This window comes from Rhipicephalus microplus, chromosome 7 (genome assembly GCF_043290135.1).
Source record: "Rhipicephalus microplus isolate Deutch F79 chromosome 7, USDA_Rmic, whole genome shotgun sequence".
Classification (NCBI taxonomy): Eukaryota; Metazoa; Arthropoda; class Arachnida; order Ixodida; family Ixodidae; genus Rhipicephalus; species Rhipicephalus microplus.
Genome location: NC_134706.1, coordinates 111,499,015 through 111,512,505, shown reverse-complemented (window position 1 = coordinate 111,512,505; position 13,491 = coordinate 111,499,015). Strand labels below are relative to the sequence as shown.

Below are 13,491 nucleotides of genomic sequence, written 5' to 3'. Positions count from 1 at the left end.
TTCTCCGTTTCCATAGCTTGACGATAGGTTCGCTGCTCACTGCAGTCTGATAGACGCGCGTCGCTGTTTGTTTATCTGGTCGATGGCGTCCCTTGAGGAAGCCGAGAAGTGTCTCCACCTAAACTGTTTGCATCTAACACCATGGTGTTATTTCCCCATTCGCGAAGACGTTCGGCTTCGCTAACCCTCGCAACGCCAGCGACAGCTGGGAAAGGTACGCGTACACTAATGGGAAGCATGCTGCGACGGCACCCCACCCGCCGGCGCGATCGCGTGGCAAGCAGCCATGCGCTGTCCACATTGTCGGCGCCTCGAGATTCTCAAGGCACACGCATCCCGCGCACCCGCCGGCTCGCGGATCCCATAGAGTTTCTTGAAGTTAACCAGAAGGGACTCTGGCGCTGTGATCGTTCAGCGACCATGAGAATCATGGTTAGTACTCACATTTGCCTAGTCTTCGTACTTGCTGGTGGCGAATAGTACTTGCATCTTTGTTTATTGCTGGTTTTGGTTTTGTTTTGAAAAAAAGAATGAACCCTTTTGAACTTCGTCACCCGGTTTTAAATGGTAAGCCTAAATGAATAAGGTGTTGAAGCGCAACCACAGAAGATTTGCTGATTTTCGTTTTGTGTGAAAACAGCTCCAAGCCACATGAACACACATGGAGCCAGTATACGAAGATTAGACAAATACGTGTAGTACACATCACTCCCATGCTCGCTGAAGCGCCGTGCGTTGCAGCTCCCATAGGCGCTAACGGCAGACTTCCCCTTAGTGTATACCAAGAAACACTGTGGCGGCTTCTTCTTGCTGACAGATGGAAACAGATGGCACGGGTGAGATGATGCCCACGTAAGAAGTGGGCTTGAGTGATTGAGAGGGTAAAGCGAGACAGAGCTGACACGAGGCAAGCATGTGGTAAGCAAGAGAGCACCAGCGGCGAGGGCAGTGGTGCGGACGGAGGGACCACGTTACACAGGCTAGTCGATGAGCTCTTTCACCTCTAAAATCTTGTACATATCAAAATATTAGGTACGGTGGCCGTATCCCTTTAAACGAAGGGCGGGTATCGCATGCAAATTCATGGGCTGTGCTAACGGAGGAGGGCACTCGTTTCACCGAACCAGGGCTGCATGTCCCTTAAAACCTGCTAATCAGACCACATTGCATGACGCCCAATAATATCATGGCTTCAGTAAAGTTTCTTTTCTGCTTCTGTGAGGTCAAAAACGCTTTTCGATCGCACGACATGGTCCTGTGAAAAGTTTGTGTATCTGCAATAGCTTAAAGAGATTCTGTCCCCCCCCCCCCAAAAAAAAAAATGTGCTTGCATTATCTACTCGAATGTGTGGATGGGTAGAAGTTTGTCAGTTTGTCATAACATCGAAAATCCTTCTAGCACGTGCGATGGGGAATTATTTATAGGTTCTTCATTGCCGACCACTCCCGTTCTCAGTTTGAGGGAGCTCCAAAAACAAAAAGCCACCATGCGCCACTACAACCATTTAGCGGGTAAAATAGTTGACCACGACATCAAGAAGAACTGTTGCAGACTTCGGCTCGGTTTCACCGATAAGTTGGTTCGACAGGAAACGGTAGAGCATTGACACCAAACGAAACTTTCGACACGTTTGCCACGGCCACGAAAAAAAAAATATGTACATGAAAAGCTACGCACTTCAACGTTCAGGAACCCTCGTTTCCTGTCACCCCTTTTTTATGAACGACTTGAAGTTTCAAGGCCCTGCTCAGAGAGGCGAAAAAAAAAGAATATTTGAGGAAGAATTGTATGCTCCCCGAAGCGTGTGTACTGAATCGTCATTAGTTCAGTGAATGCTGGGAAGGTAGGGGTGGCAGCTTCCAACTTTACCAAGAGTCACAGCAGAAAAAAAACAGCAGAGATAAAACGCCTGGTGTTTTCGTGTTGCCTTAACTTCACATATATAAGCAGACATCACGTGATGCACACGTGTTCATTAAGTGCCTGCATGCTTCACGATGACGTTAAAACACGCACATAATCACAAATGCAGATGCGTACGGCAATCAACTCATAAAGAGAAAATTCAACTGCGAAGAAGATGTCTGCAAGAATACAGAACATGTGATGTCCAATGTACAGAACTGCTAAGTGCGAATGGCCACACTTTTTAAATGCGGAGCATTTCTCAGCAAACGTCGGCGACTTTGAGCGTATCTATCTATCTAGCCGCCTACGACGTTGACCTCTCCTGACCGCTTCGATATTGGTATCGATACCAACTTGGTACGACATAACATGACTGTATGAAGACCATATTTGACTAGTCATAACATGAAAATCATCACATCTATGTCAAGAATATCATGATTTACATTTCATGGCTCGGCAGCTCTTGCGGTGGTTTCGTTCACATGACATGTTGCAAAACTGGTATGGTACGCCATGATTGCATGGCGAGCACAAGCGGCTGACCCTAACATAAAAATCATGACATGCATGTCATGTAACAACATGATTACTGGCCATGCTCATGATGCGCTCGCGGCCGTTTCGCTAGTTTCACTTATTTCAAATTTGGTATTACGGGACGTGAATAGATGACGAAGGCATGATACTGATGCAAACACGATAAACATGAGATGCGTGTCATGTAACAACATGACTACATGCTACGCTCGTGATGCGCTCGCGGCCGTTTCGCTAGCTTCACTTGTACCAAACTCGGTATTACGCGATGCGAACGAACGACATAGGTAAATGACATATCCAAACATGATAATCACGATATGCATGGGTGTCGTGTAACAACATGACTACATGCCACACTGATGGTGTGCTCGCGGCGGTTTCGCTAGCTTGACATGCCAAATTTGGTAATTCATGCCAAATTTGGCACCAGTCCCATACCTTCGTCAACCATTGGTGACGCCAACGGATGACGAAGGTATGTGACTGGTGCAAACATAATCATGAGATGCGTTTCATGCGAGAACATGACGACATGCCACATTCATGGCGCCGATACATTTCGACGTGACACGGTGCGCGTGCTCACCGGCGTTCGTTTCGTAGCGTCATGCCGGCGTTGCCACAGCAGGCGCCGGTCCTGCCATATACTCGCATGCGCGCGCCGCGATGCGTTGCTTTGACGCATGCGCGTTTCAGCGCGTTCTTCGTGCCTCCGTCACGAAAAGAGGGAGACACAGTGTTGTCTGGGTAACGCATCAGCGCTGAATGCAGCATGTTGCCTTTCGCACCCGTTGCCGTCGGGTCGTGCCGGATGACACTAGTCGCGCCTGTCGTCAGACAATAGATTGTTCGCGTTTTGCTAACGTAGCGTCGCTGTGCCCAGCGTGCGCGCGCGTCAACGCTACTTATGAATATATCGGGCCGTTGATGATGCGCTCGCGGCCGTTTTGCTAGCTCTACTTATACTAAATCACGTGACGTGAATAGATAACGAAGGTGAACGACACATCCAAAGATGATAATAATGACATGGAAGTCATGTACGGCACCATTCACCTCCACCTCGTTACGTTGTGCTAATTTTAAAGTGACATATCAATATTTCAACTCAGCTTCACATATCATTGATTCCCACTGTACGTGGGATCTGCCATTTTTTTTCTCAAATATTTGTAGCTCACAAAAGCATAAAGCACGAATCCTCAATATTTGCATCGATGTGTAAAGATCCTGCGGTATTTCCAGAATGCTGGCTTTCTTAAAAGTGAAGAGCGTCCAACTCATTCCGTTGAGGATAATAGATTTTGTCGGGTGAACTCCTTCATTCGCATGATTTTTATTCACTGGAAGCGCAGCCGGCTGTTGAAGACCTTAAAAACATATATTTGTGAATGTATTCTCGGTGAAATACGCCTTTCTCCCGCTCTAAACTTGAAGAATGGCGAATAATCACCCCCCTCCCTCTCCCCCCCCCCCCCCCCGGCTGGTTACGGGCCCGATTCGTGGCATCTAAACAATACAGCTACTCATTGAGTACGATGTAGAAATTTTTCTTTTCTGTGATATCTTAACTTGTTGCTTGAATTTCGTGCAGGGATGGCACGTATATGCTTTTCGTGCTGTGAAAAAACTTAGCAAATGCAGGTTGACGTGACAAGACGCCCGACAAATTGGTAATAATATTTCGGCGCTGCCAGAGGGACCTTGCTAACACTGCATAATATAGCGCAAAACTGCGTTTCTTCTGTGTGTTTTACAAAAAGAAATAAAGGTGGCCTAGCCTTCAGGTGAAATAATGGCCTATAGTAATAGTTTAGATTCTAAACAACCATCGACCCCATTGATTCGGCATTTATTCCTACCGTCATTTCCATATCTATTAGCTCCGCTGTTCGTGTTACGAAAATTTAATTTCTACCAAGAATATCCAATACTAGCTCTAAAATTCTAAAAATTATATAGTTTAGGTCTGATTTTTTTTTCTTGGAGGCTCAGTGAGATCAAGATGGAAACAGGCGTCCTGTGTTTTCTGTGTGTGAGCCGTGGCTCATGGTTGTGTTAAAGGAACACGGAATTGCTGGTCCCTCATGTTGCACAGAGGGGGTGCGGGGGGGCAACAATGGCTTTCTTGAGAACAATATATTTTGTTTTCTCTGCGCAGATGCTTACCGGGGGATTACGCAGGCTGTCAGTCCATTTGAAGTGGCCAATCTCCAGGAAAAACTACGCTGCGTTTTGCCGTCGAAAAGAGTTATCAGAGGAAGAGACGCCGGCCAACTTTCAAGAAAGGCTGTGTGGAAGCTAAAACGCTTAGGTGAGCTCTTTTACTTTTAAGCTAGCGCCATAGCCCAGAGCACTTAACACAGCGTGCGATGTAAAGCACCAAGTTCCAACACTGAGATGTAAAACTTTTTTTTTCCAGTTTGCGCTTTTGCTTTGTCCGTGCAGGTTCTTATGCACGGGTGCACGGGAGCGCTGGAACCAGGATAAGTCACAGATGGTTCGCCTGGTTAGTTCCACTTACCATATTTATTGAGTAAAACCATTGTCCTTCAGTACAGTTTCTCGTCCGCCAGAAGTGCTCTGGATATGATTGGGCTATTCGTTATTTTTTACTCGACCTCCAGGAAAAACGTGGGTTGCACAATTTTGTTTCGCTCTACAAAAAAAAAAAGCTGGTGCCCCACGGAAAGCAGTATGTATACACAGGTAAGCAAGAACAAACAGAAATAAGGAGAAAGCAAGCTGGCGAGTCCAACCTAAAAGGGCACAGCAGCTGCAACAGCTGCCATCAGCCATGCCATGCTGAGTAATGCTGTTTCTGCCCTTTCAAAGCGAGATCCTTGAAAAAGTCCAAAAGTGCTAACAACCCTGCAATCACCACCGTTCATACTGACGTCCATCTGGTCGGTTTCTTGTTGCGATCATCGGTGCTTTAGTTTCATTCCGTCTGTAAGTTTGTTAGAAAGAGATAGCTTTGTAATTGTTACGAGACGCCGTTACTTTGAATTCTCAATGCTTCATTTGCCTTATCACTGCGACGATAGCCGTTCTCTTATTTGGTTCACCCGCTTGTTCCCACTATGCAAACATTAACTTGCCCCACCGCAGTGGTCTAGTGTCTAAGGTGCTCGGCTGCTAACCCGCAAATCGCAGGATGAAATCCCGGCTGCGGTGGATGCATTTTCAATGGAGGTGAAAAGTGTGGTAGGCCCGTGTGTTCACATTTGGGCGCACGTTAAAAAACCCCAGATGACTGAAATTTTCGGAGTCCTCCACTAGGGCATCTCTCATAATCAGATGGTGGATTTGAGACAATAAACCCCACATATCAAACATAAACTTAATTGTCATAAAAAACGTATAAGAGAAGCTCTGTCTAATGATATTATGGCTATCATAAGATGTGATTTCATTTTCGATTAAATATATGCGTTGTTCACCGCTATGGTGCCGCAGTAGGCTGCTGGGCTGTTCACCCGAAGATTGCGAGTTCAATCCTTGGGAGGCAGTCGCATTTCGAATGTGGTGAAATGGCAGGGGCGGGTGCATGGTGCGATATTAGTTTCGCGTTCTTCAAGAACAACGGATGATCGAAATTTACTGTGCGCTCCTTTGCGGGGTGTCTTGTGATAACATCGCGGTTTTTGGACGTTAAGGTCCTCCTATAAACAATAATCTGTATCATGGGAATTAAGCCTTGTGTGTTCACTAATTTAATGACGAAATATTCCAAATTTCATTGAGTGCTCAATTCAATATCACATATATTTCATACACGTCAGTAATATGACAGTCGAGCAACACTGGCGCACTTGAGAGCCGTGAGATAACAACAAACCTTGATGTCCGAATTCGGATGAAAGATAACTTTCCACAGGCGCACGCGCAAGAAATCGAGGCATGTCAGATTTCTTCATCATAACGTTTTCCGCTTCATGCAGCGCATGCCGTCACAGACGCCATGGTGAAGAGCAAAGTGGCAGTAGCCGCAGGTATGGTGGCTGGTTTTTATAGCGGGCTACTTCGAGGGATATTTAGGCACTGAAATATCCTTTTTTTTTGCACAACTTCTTCGTATATTTACAAGTATAATATACCGTTCATGTTTATTTTTTGCTGAAAACAACTAATTGTTGGTGGACCATTTCATGGCCGCTTCGTGACGTCTCCCGCCACAGAGGAATAAAGGCAGCGAACGCGTATGTCGGTTTTTTTTGTTTACAAAATTCGGAAACATTATTTGAAGTTCCCTGCGCACTATGGATCACGCAGCCCGCGCATGACATATTACTGACTTCTCTGAAACTGAAGCTCTTTTAGATATAGCGCAAGAAAACTGTACTCCCATCATGTGAAGCCATGCGTTGGGCCCTCTCTCTAGGTATGGAAAGGGCACATAACATTGCGTAACCACTCACCCTCTCCTTTGACAGAAAGAGGAGTGTAAAGAAAACCTGCAGTATAGACCTTATAGCGTGGGCGCCGCCATATTGCCAAGCTGGCGGTGGCGTCTTTGTTCTGGCAACCCACTGAAGTGTGCGAAGCTCCGAGTCCCTATGGAAAGAACTCGTGCGGTTGCGGCTGCAGTCACTTTCTTTTTTTTTTCTTCTGGCGCGCTGAATTCAGCTCTAATGATGCAGTAGCGGCCGAAAATTAGTCAGTGAGACGTCCTGTAACGTTATCAGTCATTCGGGGTCTGATATGATGACATACGACGTTTCGAGCATGCCTTAAGTGGTCGATCATGGTCGTGTCATTTTTTGCACGTTCTGTTGGAATAACTTGATAATATTTCGACCTGTTCCGGCACGGCAAGCAAGTGCTGACACCGTTTGTGGATGAAATGGATTGTTTTTTTTCTTGGACTGTAATATTTAGGTTTGTTTTGCACTCCCGGCACAACCACCCGTACATGCGATTGTTCGTGAGCACGCAGTTGCGATTTCTCTGTGATGATGGCATTTGTTTGTTGCTCACAAACCATGGTCTATCTTTTGCTCGGCTTTCAATTGCGCCTTATAACTCAATCGTTTATATTCCCCCACGTGCAGACAAAATTCGAACTGTTTATAGGCAGGTGGTCACACACAAAAAGCGATGCTCTAGTTATCATGCCAGCATGCTTTTTTTTCTTTGTAGAGTCATGGCATTTTATTCAATTGTGGCAGCGCTAGAGTTAAAACAGTCAGTTTTTTCTGCGGATGCGGCCCCAAGCATGCCAAGGCCTGAACGTATGACTGGCATAAGAGCCATTTTTGTGTTTATTTTTTTGCAAATAATGTTTTCAACCAGTTCTACAGCTTTTGCTTCGCAAAGCTAAGCTGCGAAATTTACAGTTCTGGAGACAACAGAGAATTAACAGCAACAACGTAATTTACATTTGTAATTCTGAACACAAAGTGACCGAACTTTCTTAGTTTTCACAATTCGGCTTTCACATTGCACATCGTGCATGATTCATGCCGCCGTCTTACGGAAGTTGTACGCTCACGACGATGATTCCACCACGTCACATTCATGTATATTCACTCAATGATCGGAAAACGTGTCATCCCGGTTATACCATGGCGAAGTGAAGGTGTTCTCGTCCGTGTTAATAGAGCTACATGAACTACATTGATCACAGTGTTGAGCTGAGCTGCGAGGCTCATTCTTTTGGCCCAACCTATCATATATACTAAGTTATAACAATAAAGCGAAGGGAAAAACATAGGTGGCTAAGTGTTCGTGTGGTGCCTAAATGATTTGCCCCATAACGGTATGGGCCGTACTTGATCGCTTATGTTTCATTATTAATCTAAACATATCCGATTGTCTTTGGCCGAGTGGAACGCTACAACTATTCCAGGGAATATTGCTGCACTTGCTGATATGCAACGTGTCACGTGACACAAATAATGTACCACGTAGCAACCACAAATGCTGCGTATTCGGTGATCCGTGCTGCATACGTAATCATATTGAGATGGCAGTCTGCTTTTTTTGTTTTCCTATAGTTTTTAAAACAACCAATAATGATACAAGTGGCTTCCTGTTGATCTTCCGCTTGTTGGCATCCTGATAAAGAAGAAGAAACTTGGCAGTTCACCGGAGAACATGCTAAAATTGTTCGAAAACGCCACACATCCAAGCACCAGCTAGTACACACCGCGCCGTCGGCACGCTGCAAAAATAAGGAAAGCACTGGTTGCCAGACCGGTCCTCCTCGCCGAATGGAGCGGTATTTTATTTAAGCCCTATACATACAGGTGATTTGAGGAACACTTGAGAAGCACTGATTATATAAATGTTCCACTTATTGACCACTGGGATCTGTTGCTGGAATATTTTATGCCTCACAAATTGTTTGCAAAGCAAACTGAAGCCGAAGCTATTACCCTTCCTTTGTCATCCCTCCCCACCCGCTCACATGCCTCCACGAAAACTACAACACTTCAGCGCAGTTTCAGCAGCGTTCACGTGAAAAAAAATACCGAAACAGTACATTTAAGCCAGTTTTCTTCAAATATTCATGATTAGGTAAAAAACTACAAGTTGCCGAAATCCGATAGCAGTCAGGCAAAATCCCGCCAGGATAGTCTGATTTATTTACAACGTGTATTTTAAGTGTCTCAATATTTCATGTATTTAAATTCTGCATCTCAACTTTTCCTCCATATCGATCGTTTACATTACAATTTTCATCCCTTGAAGTCATGGATTTTCTATGGTAAATATATAACAACTGTGGCGCAGTACACGGAAAATTTCGCAAATGTCGTATACCTAAGTGTAAAAAAAAGAACTGCTTCTTTTTTAGCAGTTCGGGAATCACTGTGTGCTTTTGCTATTATAACTGGTTTTCGCCCTGCATTCTTGTACTAGTTCAGAAATAAGCAGGTGACTTGGAGATGAACTGACATATTCGTCGCTTGTTAAAAACCGAATTTCCAAGAAGAAGAGAGGCTTGTGGCGCACGTGCAGGTAGCGCAGAAGGTAAACCAAAAGAGAAAATGGGTAGTGGAGGGGGAGAGTCGAAGCTAATGGTACAAAGATCATTGGTTGAGAGTCTCGCACAGAAGACACACGAGTGTATAAAAATACGACGACTGCCACGACTGTCATTCTGCCTTTTGTTGTTGAAAGAGTACGCCATGGACCCTCGCGTCGTCGAAGAGTTTCTCCGGCGTCTCAGCCAACGGCGAACTCATCCTCCAGACCATCCCCAGACGGAGACGCTCGTCCTCGAGTTCTGTACCATTAGGGGTGCCACCGACTGCGAGGACCTGCTCAACATGGGCTGCCAAGCTACCCAATACTGGGCCTCCGTATTTCGGGAGTTTGATGTCCATGGACGCGGTTATTTTGACAGCCGCGGCCTGGAGGCAGCCCTCAAAGAGTGCGGTTACCCGGTCACCGGAGACCTCTTGGCTTGCCTGCACGGCGTCTATTCCAACGACGGCTCGGTTTCCTTCGACGCTTTTTTGAAGGTTTGCGCCATCGTCGAAAGCCTGTGCCCCTGAAGTAGATTCAACGCAGCACCGCTCGAAAGGTCTTTTTCAGGTCCACCCTATTTCTGCATTGGCTGACTTCTCTTTCACGATCCCTCTCCGTATCTCCCTCAAAAAGTACTTGATAGTATACACTTAGCGTCACTACGATCGGTTCACTTCTATAGTATTGTAGCTGTATCGTGGCTGGCCCTTTAGCACAGAATTAAAACTGAGATGCAGATACAATGATACTATTTTGCAAGTTTAGTGACGCTATATGGGTTTCATATCGTACTTACTGTGTTGGCTATACTACGTTCACGCGTGTTCGCAGTTAACTTTTCTTTCGCAAGGTTTACTTAACATAGTCGTTTTATAAACTCTACAGGTTAAAGGACACCAACAGGAGTTTCATGTGGCACACGGAAAGGGGGAGAGGGGACTACCTCGCGAGAAAATTTAGGCTCCAATTTTTAGCTTTGTTGCTGATAAGAAAGATTTTTGGGCAAATGATGCTTGTTCTCGCTCTACTGAAGAGAGAAAGGTGTCGAAATTCGTACGACGCCAGCTCAAGGTGCTTAAAAAATTGACATTGAGGGCAAGTCTATCAAACCTCGTTCATATAACAGTATTGGGTACGCCAGTCTTATCTACTGATAAGCAAGTTCAGGTGTCCAATGCAAAAGAAGGTCTGCACAAACACCGCAGCGCACTGCACTATCAGAACTGGGGCTGCACGTCTCACAGAACTTACTAGTCGGGCCATATTGCAATATGCCCCATATTATTTCAAGTAGTAAGAAAGGAAATTTCCTCGTTTTGTGCGGCAAAGATAAAGATCGGTCACATGACTTGCTTCAGCTGGTGGATATGTGTGCCCAGCTGCTTCAGTTTAAAGAAGTTCAGAGACAAGTCTAGTCGTCACGAGTTTTTTTTTTCTGTGGTCCGTTGCTGGATACATGGTAGCCAACGTCACGGCACACATTTCTGTGCCACGTAATAGATAATTACTTATTTGCTCCTCATTGGAGACCACTCCATTTTCAGTTTCAGAGAGCCTTCAAAACAGCAAGCTGCCATGTGCAACTATCGCTACTTCCGGTTTGCAAGACCCGACCACGTCAACAGGAAGAACTGAGACGCAAGTATTTGCGCATTGTTTACGTCAAGACGTCCGTTCTAGCAGAAAACGAGATAGCAGTGTCACCAAAAAAACTGTCACCGCTTGCACCACGGACACGAAAATAAATGACGCATATGAAAAGCTACGCATATAGACAGAACTTGTTCCACCACGTGTATTTGAATGACACGATTAGAAGTAGAGACTCACAAATTTTGAAACCGTGGCTACAAGAGCTTGATGAGCAAGAAGCAGCCTAGTATTAATTGACATATTTTAAACTACACGCAAAAAGGGATAGATACTAAAACTCAGCTCGAATTCCAGTCTTTCGATAAACGCATTTTACACTCAGAAGCTTGGCTGCCGTTTTCACCAATTAGTCATGCCACACTGCACTTCTGTCATTCTAGTCAGGCTTACAGACAACTTGGTTTGCTAATATGTACTCGTGTGCACGTTAAAGAACCCTTGGTACTCAAAATTCTCGGAGCCTTCACTACGGCGTCTCTAATAATTATTTGGTGGCTTTCGAAAGTTAAACCCGACATATCAATATAACCAATCACAAGTACTCATGCAAAATCAGTACCTGCTCAAAGCATGGGTAGAAATTGCTATGCTCACCCGTTGCCTTTAGAAAACGCTGAAAAACCCTCGCGGAACTGGAAATTCCTGGGTTAGCACACTGCAGAGCCGCGGAAGACAGGTCTTGCTCGATTTAGCCATCTTCGACCAATGCATGGTTAACTTTTTCTTCGTAGCTCATTGCGGCATCCGTTATCTGCCCGCCACCACTCGCTGTCTTTATATTTCCCGTAGTAGACGCGCCAACCGAGCGAGATACCTGAGTTCCAACATCCAAGTTCCAACATCACTGAGCGAGGGGCGAGAAGGAGCAGAGGCAAGCACTACCAACGAAGTAAGGAATAATATAATCACGAAAAAAAGATTAAGAAAAGACAGATCATCAAGAAGAAGTTCTTTACAGTGGCATCAATTTTTCTTTTGTAATACTTGCGAAAGCTAATACATGCAAACCTTCACATTAGCCTCGCTTCGTTCAAACGGATCCTAGGATTCCCGGCAACCACTACGAGCGTGCATATTTTTTAAAGCCGGAACTAGCGCTTAGTTTCTGGAGCCTGGTAAAAAGTTCTCGCGCAAGATTAGTGTATTGCGAAGTGAGCAAGTGACGTGGTTAAACTAATCATTGGGTCGTAGAACTGTGCTTTCCAGTGAAGAAAGGAAGGCATGAGACACACGTGCAACGGGAGCGGGAGACGATTGTGAATGTGACAGGGGAAAGGAGGTGGCGGTGGAGTCGAGAAGTTAGGGGTCATTGCTTGTTAATAGCATGCAATCAACAGCTAAAAAGTGCTTAAAAATTCAACGGCTACTACGGTTGTCACTCGACTTGTGATTTTACCAGCATTGAGTCACTGTCGCTCACCTGGTGAACGAGCTTCTATAACTACGGCGAAGACACCACTTGTGATGCCTAGCATGGTGGCGCTAGTGCTGCAGTACTGCGCCATGACGAGAGCCTGCGACTGCGTTCAACTGTTGGGCATAGCCTGCGAAAGTTTCGAGTCCTGGGCGACCGTACATAGGCTACGTCCGGGCTATCTTTCCAGCGACAACACCCTACCGGAAGCCCTGCGAGCTTTCAGTATCGCTGTCAACGGCCATTTGTTCACTTGCCTATGCACCAGAAAAACATGGAACAGCTGGTTTTGGCTCGACGCCTTGGCGCATCAGGTTTGCGCCGTCATAGGAAACGTGTGCTTATGATTTGGTGCAACGCAGCTCCACTCCGAGGGCTCCTTTCCGGGCCAACCAAATTTGGGCTTTGGCTGAGTACTCCACTCACAATCCCTCTCCTTGTTACCCTCACAGCATGCTCTCAAGTATTATTTACCTTTGCTACGTTTGTTTGACTTGTCTCACAGTTATTAGTAGAGAGGACTAACAGTGGCGCCGTTGTGCGGTTGCCTCTGTGAGACCTACACGTCTGCATGCTTCCGCAAACTCTCCGCTTGGCGTGCAGGTGCTCTAGCTTCTTTTTTTCTTGAACTTCAGTAATATTGTTCGTATTCAATGGGCCAAAATCAGTAAAATACTCCTATACGTTTGTTACTGACTGTTTGAAATGCGACAAAGAACTTCGGAGAAACGATAGGTTTCGCAAATTGATCCGACAATTTATGGCCAGCGTCTGCTACGTCAACGACACAAGTTGCATTGGGTGAGCGCGCAGCTTATGTAAATGGTAAAAAAAAAACCTTTATATGCAAATGTAACCCACTCAGCACGTGCTCTAGACATACAAAATCCACCAGGCCTGCGCGCAAATCTCAGCACAGTCACAGCAAAAGCTGGAACACCAGCATTTTATTCCTTTTTTTTAACACTTCTTGGGTAACCGCTGCAAGTAAACT

General features: G+C 45.5%; 1 protein-coding gene across 1 annotated transcript; it reads left to right on the top strand.

Moving 5' to 3' along the window:
* The first annotated feature begins 9,588 nt into the window (after positions 1–9,588).
* LOC142767837 (uncharacterized) lies at positions 9,589–9,957 on the top strand. Its single transcript, XM_075870077.1, has one exon. The coding sequence runs from the start codon at positions 9,589–9,591 to the stop codon at positions 9,955–9,957; it is 369 nt and encodes a 122-aa protein (XP_075726192.1).
* Positions 9,958–13,491: the final 3,534 nt, after the last annotated feature.

Bases quoted from the DNA above. Each gene is read 5' to 3' on its own strand.
- LOC142767837 (XM_075870077.1), top strand. From the start codon at position 9,589: ATGGACCCTCGCGTCGTCGAAGAGTTTCTCCGGCGTCTCAGCCAACGG.